The sequence below is a fragment of the Aythya fuligula genome, chromosome 5 (genome assembly GCF_009819795.1).
Source record: "Aythya fuligula isolate bAytFul2 chromosome 5, bAytFul2.pri, whole genome shotgun sequence".
Taxonomy (NCBI): Eukaryota; Metazoa; Chordata; class Aves; order Anseriformes; family Anatidae; genus Aythya; species Aythya fuligula.
In genome coordinates this window covers 26,209,829-26,216,934 of record NC_045563.1, presented here as the reverse complement: position 1 = coordinate 26,216,934, position 7,106 = coordinate 26,209,829, and the positions used below count along the sequence as shown (strand labels likewise).

The 7,106-nt window shown below is 46.4% G+C and overlaps 1 protein-coding gene across 5 annotated transcripts in view; it reads right to left on the bottom strand.

The window, feature by feature from the left end:
• Window positions 1–1,620: 1,620 nt before the first annotated feature.
• The window catches only part of IFT43 (intraflagellar transport 43), a 50,472-nt gene continuing 44,986 nt past the window's right edge, over window positions 1,621–7,106 (bottom strand). For 4 of the 5 annotated variants that reach the window (XM_032188434.1, XM_032188437.1, XM_032188436.1 and 1 more), the window contains 3 exons: window positions 5,953–6,028; window positions 5,536–5,598; window positions 1,621–4,766 (listed from right to left, as the gene is read on the bottom strand). In XM_032188434.1, the coding sequence (XP_032044325.1) occupies window positions 4,656–4,766; window positions 5,536–5,598; window positions 5,953–6,028 (250 nt within the window). In that variant the 3' untranslated portion in view covers window positions 1,621–4,655. The remainder of the gene's footprint in view (window positions 4,767–5,535; window positions 5,599–5,952; window positions 6,029–7,106) is intronic. The other variant, XM_032188435.1, reaches the window with a different exon arrangement.

Below are 7,106 nucleotides of genomic sequence, written 5' to 3'. Positions count from 1 at the left end.
TGTACCAGCTGGATGCAGGTCCTGGCCACGGTGCCGCTCGTCAGAGGGGGAATATGGTGGGCAAAGTTCTTTCCTGGGAGCCATTAAGCAGTGAATGAGAGCCTGCCTAACAGCAAATCCAGTCTCTGTTCTCTCTGTTGGGGAGAGGCTCAAATCGTCTTTTGGGATACTCAGCAGAAGTGGGAAATGAGGGAGAATGAGGAGTCGGCGCTGCACAGCAAGCCACAGGAGGCCAGATGGCTGGAGAAGGGTGGGCTTGCTCAGGGAGCACTCTGGGAGGAATTAAGGCTGTTTGGGACAAATTTAGTCTCTTTTCAATTCAAGCACCCCCTTTTCACCCCCGAGCCTAGAGCATCTTCATCAGAGAGAGGAAGACTGATGAAGACCATGGGCTGAGCCCCCCCTGCTCCGCCAGGGCTGGTGGGGAGCAAGGCCCGAGCGAGGAGCGGGAATTGGGCTCTGGCTCGCGCTGCCTGGCTCCGTGCTCCTGCCACTCCAGGTCACCGCAGCAGATGCTGGGAGCATATGCCATGAATTAATTCCGCTTTCCCTGAGACGCTCCGGCAAGAGGAACGGCAGCGCCTTTCCAGCTTATTACCATAGGAGCCCCCCCACCTCCCGTCACTTTGTCACACTTCATAAAACAACCAGCCAGAGTCCCTTTAAGAGGCTCCAGGCTGGCAGGCAGGCTCTCTAATGGAAAGTTGCTAGGCCTGGCTTTTTTTTCAGCTTTTATTTTCTACACTTTTGTCCAGAGCTGTGTGTGCAGACTGTCCCAACAGCCCCTCACCCCTCCCCAACAAACTGTACTCTAGTAAGGCATCTCCACTAAGACAGTCAATACTATACCTATTATAAACAAACCCAAAGATTCTTAAACATGATAGGACCTAGAATTCTTTTTTTTTTTTTTTTTTTTTTTTTAAATTTATGCATTTCTTTTGCATTGTCTGTGACGAGGCTAACCACTCACCAGGTCTTGGAGAGGCACTCGAGGACACACTGCTACACCACACCTCACCCTCCGTGATGCAGGTCTGCGGAGGCTGACAAACTTCATAGGATGGCCCTGCAGCCTTACTCATCAGCACTTGTGAAACACAGGGAATCTCCCTTGATAAAAGTGGTAAAAAACAGTAAAAAAAAACAAAACAAAACAAAACAAAACAAAAAAACTATTCCTCAGCTAGGTACAGCCCAGATGCTGATGGGAGATCCCTGGAGCAGGACACACAGTTCTGCCCTCACTTCTCACTATGCCTGAGGATCAAAGAGAGCTACACCTAGAAAAAAAAATACACCTGCCATTTCCTCCTCTGCACACTCTTTCCACTGGACTTTTCAGAAATGCAGGCTCCTGAGCAGCTCTGTGGCAGCCTGCACACGCTGGTGCTTCACCAAGAGCTGGCCTGGGCTGGCAGAGGCACCTCCTTGTTTCTTTTCTGCACCAGGACCTGAGAGGGAGAAGGCACAATCTCAGCCTCTTCCCAAGCACTGCAACCAAAACACAACTGCGGAAGGAAGGCAAAAGGGAACAGCTTCCTGGAGAAAGGCGAGGAACCAGACAGCTCACCTCCCTTCTTCCAACTGGGAAAGTAATTGAAAAGACATGGAAACAAGTCTCAGTCTATTAAGTTTATTGAAGGAAATTAAAGAGACAACTTGACCACGGTGCACATAAATACTTGAGCAAGTAGAAAGTATCTGACAGCATGGCTTATCTGGGAAGGTGAAAGCGTAATCAGACTCGGGGAACAGAAGATGAAACAAAAACTGAGTCTAGAAATAAAGCAGATTTTCAATCACAAGGGCAGTCACCTGCTGGAATAATGAACCAGGGAAGACTTTCAACTATACTGCCTGTCTTTCTAAAAGGCAGGTGAAGCTTGGCCACATCTCACTGGACTCTGCCATGGCCTGTATTATAGCAGGTCAGACGAAATGATCAAAGCCGCTCATTTTCCCTTAAAACAGATGAGGCTGTGATTTTTTTCAGGCCCCACTCCCAAACTCTGCCCAGGTATGTTTTGGGCTCCCAAGGACCCAGCCTGGCCCATGCACTCTTGTCTCCCTCCCACCCTGAGGCCCCGAGGCACGGGGAGGCTGACAGGACTCTGCCCCAGGCACACTCCTCTGGGAGATTTTGTGCAGCTTTAGAGCAGCTCCTCCATCACAAAGCCACCACAGCTCAGCAGCAAAGGCCTTGTTAAATCCCATGACGCTTCTCTTGCCCTCTGTTCTCTCCTGCCTCTTCGACAGCACCTGCTCTGCCCTTGCTCCCCTCCAAACGTTACACAAACCGTGTTCCCAATCACCCATCCTCCTTATTCCTCTTGCCCCTACCCTTGCTCCAGGCCCCCCCTGTGCCTCAGATGGCCCCCCATGCCTTCACACCCTCTCACCAGGAAGGTCTCTGGGGGTCCCATATCCCTTCTTGCTACAAAGGGTGCTTTCCTCTTCCTCTTGATTCCTGAAGGGTCTGCATGGCCTCCGAGGGGCTCAGCACTGTTTCACAGCCCTGCTGCACTTCTCCTCCCTCGCTGCTGGGGCAGCAGCCCCACAGGGGTGCTCTGCCCACCCAGGAAGATCAGTGGCAGAAGGTGAGAGGGGCAGGATGGTTGGTGCCACACACAGCTGCTGGAGGAGCAATGGGCTTGGCATGACTCCTGCCTGGAGTGCTTGTGCAGCCTACATTTAGGCTGCTGTCCTAAATGCTGCTTGGCTTTCCACTCTTAGTGCTCTGAGTGGCCAGCAATGCCACCTCGCCACGTCCCTAAAGAAAACTCCACAAATATGCCACATGTCACAGACCCAGTCTCAGGCTAGACAGCCAAAGAGTTGGATTCGTAGTTCACCCACTCTTGTGACTCAGGCCTGGGCATCCTCTCAGCTTTTGTGGTCACTGAAAACTGGTTGATTTGCACTGAATATGGTGGAACTAGGCGAGCAGCTTAGAGGATCAGTGTGGATTAGTGCCTCAGCTCAAGTAGAAGGGAGAGAGCTCACACTCGATGGTCTGTCATTTGTAGCTGAGAGCAGAGACTCTGCTTTCTCTGTTATGCTTGAGATAGGAACTGCACAAATCTACATCCCATTCCTCCCTCTCTTTACCATTCTTTTCCTCTCACACAGGCTTGTTGGGCTTGTCTAATTTACTAAGCTACTTTAGTTTCCTAAACTTAGTATGTGTTTTTATTTTTATTATTTCTTATTGTTGTTCGTTTGTTTTTTTGTTTGTTTGTTTTTTCCAGGAATGTAGGAAGAATCCTAAATTCTCTTTGGCCTTGGTGTGTCAGTGAAAAAGAGACATTGGCCCAGCTGGGAAGTTTCTTTTCATAACAAAACAAATTTCTCTGCTCATGGAAAGATTTCAGGACTATCGTCCACACACTGAACCCAAAGCTTCTCTCTCACCTAATTTTCTACTTAGAGGGGAGATTTCTTGATTTTACCAAACTTAGCATCTCCTTGAGACAGATGATCCTTCTCCTGTTTTGTTGGCCCCAGACTGGGACCCAGTTGCTTCTCTCTTGCTGGTAGATTTTTTTTTTGGCCTATCAACTCTGATCTGAAATTTTTCAGAGTACTCAGCTGTCCTGCTCTCGGTGCAAGAATAAGAATGCAGCACTCCATTAGACTGACCAAACAAGCTAAGAAAAGCAACACAATAAGCCTTCCTCCCAGCACCTGCACTGCCCCCAGAAGTATACAGCAAGATCCTCCAGTGGGACAAGGCTTTGAAGGACATTGGCTTAGAAGTAATATTACTGTTTCCTGCAAATAATGACCACAGTTCTATGGGGACAGGGCATTAACAGCTAAATGGATTTTTTTTAGGTGACAATGAGAGTGGGTTACTTGGTTCCAAGGAAACACACACCGGGGAGTTACCTTGTTTCAGAGCAGCAGGCTTCGTTCTTTCACGTGTGGAATAAATGGTATTATCTTTGCAAACTACCTATTGCCTGGAGCTGTCTCCTTCCAAGCTGTGATCTCATCTGATTGCAAAAGCAAAGTAGGTTGGGCCTGGTCAGCCCTTGGCTGGGATTCCTCAAGGGAAAAAGAGGTGCTAGAAGAAGCAGTGGTGGCAGTTTAATCGGTGATGCTGTTTCCTCCAAGTCAATACAGAGGTGATGTCCCAGGGGAAAGGTTAAACTAGCACGGGATGGCTGGAGGCTGCAGGATGAAATGTAAAGCACATCTCCTGACAATGTGTGGCACCTGTTGTGGGCAGATGATGATCTTGATGTCCTAGGCAAACAAATTGTATCAACCTAAGTTCCTCTGATAGCTATCACAGAAAACCACACTCCATTCATGGTCCCCCAGAGAGGCTGAAATTTTGGTTGAAGAAAGATTGACTGCTGCGGTTATCTGCAAAGGTGCTGCAGTGAGGTGGAAATGACTGCTCATAAGTAAATATTTTGTCGTGTTTGGAATTCTTCATCTCTTTGGAGAACAAAGAGTCTCATTACAAATATCCAAAACTCCTCCTGAGCCTGGTTTTCCTATGGAGCAAGCTCCTATTTTATTATTTCCTATATTATTTCCAGTCTGAAATTAATTCTCAAATACAAACAAATGAATAGAAAATTAATGTGATAAAATATTTACAGTGAACATGTGTAAGAGGAGATGTCTGGTGTGCCAGTGCTCTAGGGCAGACTGATGTGGTCCTCTCTCTCAGACTGTCCCAGCTCCCACTCAGTCACTAGTTCTGAGGATACCTCCGTGAAGAGATGGTCCCAATCCCAGGTGACATCATCCTACCAAAAAGAAAAAGATTAAACATGCTGTAACATTACTGATGACTCCCAAACTAGTGACTGGCTCTGAATGATGCCCCTGCCATGGAAGGCAAAGACTTTGTTGGCTAGGATAGGAACCTTAGTGAGAATGAAAGGTAAATCCATGCTACAATTTAAAGATTTTGACAGAATGATGCATGTTCTCAAATCCAGTAAAGGACACATTTTTGGTATTGTTAATCTTAGATACTCTCAGGCAGAGTACAAGGAGGAGCCATAAAAATCTTCCTCCCTTCTACATGCCTACTGAAGCATCTGCAGTTCTGGGCTGCAGAAATCCTTTGTTTCAAGTCCCAAGCTTCTGCCTGTCCATTTGTTCCAAGGTTCTTCTGTCCTGATTTAAAATTGCCCTCTGCCCCAACCCTAAATGCTGTCTGCCTGGTTCTTCTGTACCACTCTGCAGAAACACCTGGAGAGCATGGTGGCTATCAAGACCATACAACAAAGCACTGTTTCTCTAGGGATCTGTGGCAGTACTAGGCTCTTCACATGCTCCTTACTAGCTCTTTCAGACTGAAGGAGGTCAATCACACACACAGAAACACCTATAAACCTTTAAAATAATCTGCTGGGGAAATCAGACCTCCATCAACTTTAACAAGCTTCTTTTCACAGGCTCCTCCTCACATCTCTCTCCCCCATTGCACCAACAGAGGCCTAATTTCAGAGTACAACCTGAGAAATATAAGAAGCTTTTATCTTACTGGTGTTTACAGAAAAGTCTCACCTCTCGTAGTTCATGTTCTGGAGCCAAAACTTTGGTGAGAAGCTTCAGGTCAACCTCGCCATCCTATGAAAACACACACAGTCAGTCTTACAGACACAGAGAAAGCATCATTTCACCTGAGATGGTGTTGCTAGAGATATAGACACAATATTTTGCCCCATAAGCAATATAAGCCTTATCTAGAACAGGACCTCATACAAGGTGCCTCATATGAGCAACAGATACTATACCCACATTATCTGCAGGCACTAGGAAACCTGAAAAGCACCTTGCAGAAAGGAAAAGATTTGCAGGCAGACCAGAAGGTGTTTGGATCATAAGCTGTGCATTTTATGCAGCTGAGTATCACTGTTGAGGATGAAGGAGAACTGAAGGAGAGGAAGTTGCACTGGTCACCCCACAGCAACAACCACTTACCAGAGTCTGAAAGGCTGCAAACTTCATCAGATCTTTGTCCAGGTCATGGTAGGTCATCACTCGGTTCACCTGCACACTGCAATCAGAAATAGGCAAAACACAAGCCTGGGTAAGTGTGGAATCACATTTGAGGAGAACGGTGGCTTGAACAGGAGTCTGGGGACACCCGTCTCAAGCGCCCATATTCATCACCCAACATGGACACTTGTGCTTCTGTCTGTGGACATTGACCTCATCTCATTCAGCAAATGAACGGTCATTGACAAATCTGTGTGCTGGGTTGTATAGATGCATAAAAAAGGGTGTGAGGATTCCTTTCGAGAAGCCGGCATGCCAGAGAGGAAATCCACAAACTAGCTGCAAGGGCCAAAAGGAAAACAGGAAGGTACAAAACATTCAAACATACATACCCAGAAAATAACAGCCAAAATGACTCTCCTAGCTTCCCAGCATGTAAAGCATCCCCTAAGAGCCTCACCATACAAGCTTTGGAACAGTAGGGACTTTGAAATTTCCACGTCTGAGCTGAGTAACAGCTATCAAATACAATTTCTTAAAATGTAGGCTCCAAAGATGGTCAGGGGGTAGGAAGGCAATATACTGGCATGCCATGCTTCCCTTTGCAGGTTATGCAATCCTGAGACCTGTATTAATTTATCTTCTGTTCATGTTTGCCCCTGAAAATTGCTTGTCTTCTATTGCAGAGTGACTGTGGATACAGGAAGAACAGATGGGATTATACAAAAGCGAGAAAACAAATAAATGAACTCTGGTGAGAGAAAAAGTCATTTTTGATTCACTATTGTAAAGCATCGTTTAATTATATTAACAGCTATTTAATTACAATACCCACTCCATACTTGTAAGAGAGGCATCTGTGGTCAGGAGGAAGATATCCACCTCTCCAGACAAGGCTCGACAGAAATCCTAGGCCATGATCTTGGCCATAGACCCAATAGGAGAAAGAAGAATTTCCTGATACTTTTAAGATAAAAAACGCCAAACTCCCATTTTATTTTTTTTAACTGACTGGTGTCCTAAGAGTTATCACTGACTGTGATAACACCTTCAAACAGGATTGGACTTTGCAAATTAACCAGGCGCTTGAGTGAGAAGGCTATCCTGTGGAGGGCAAAACAGTGTGTAATCAAAAT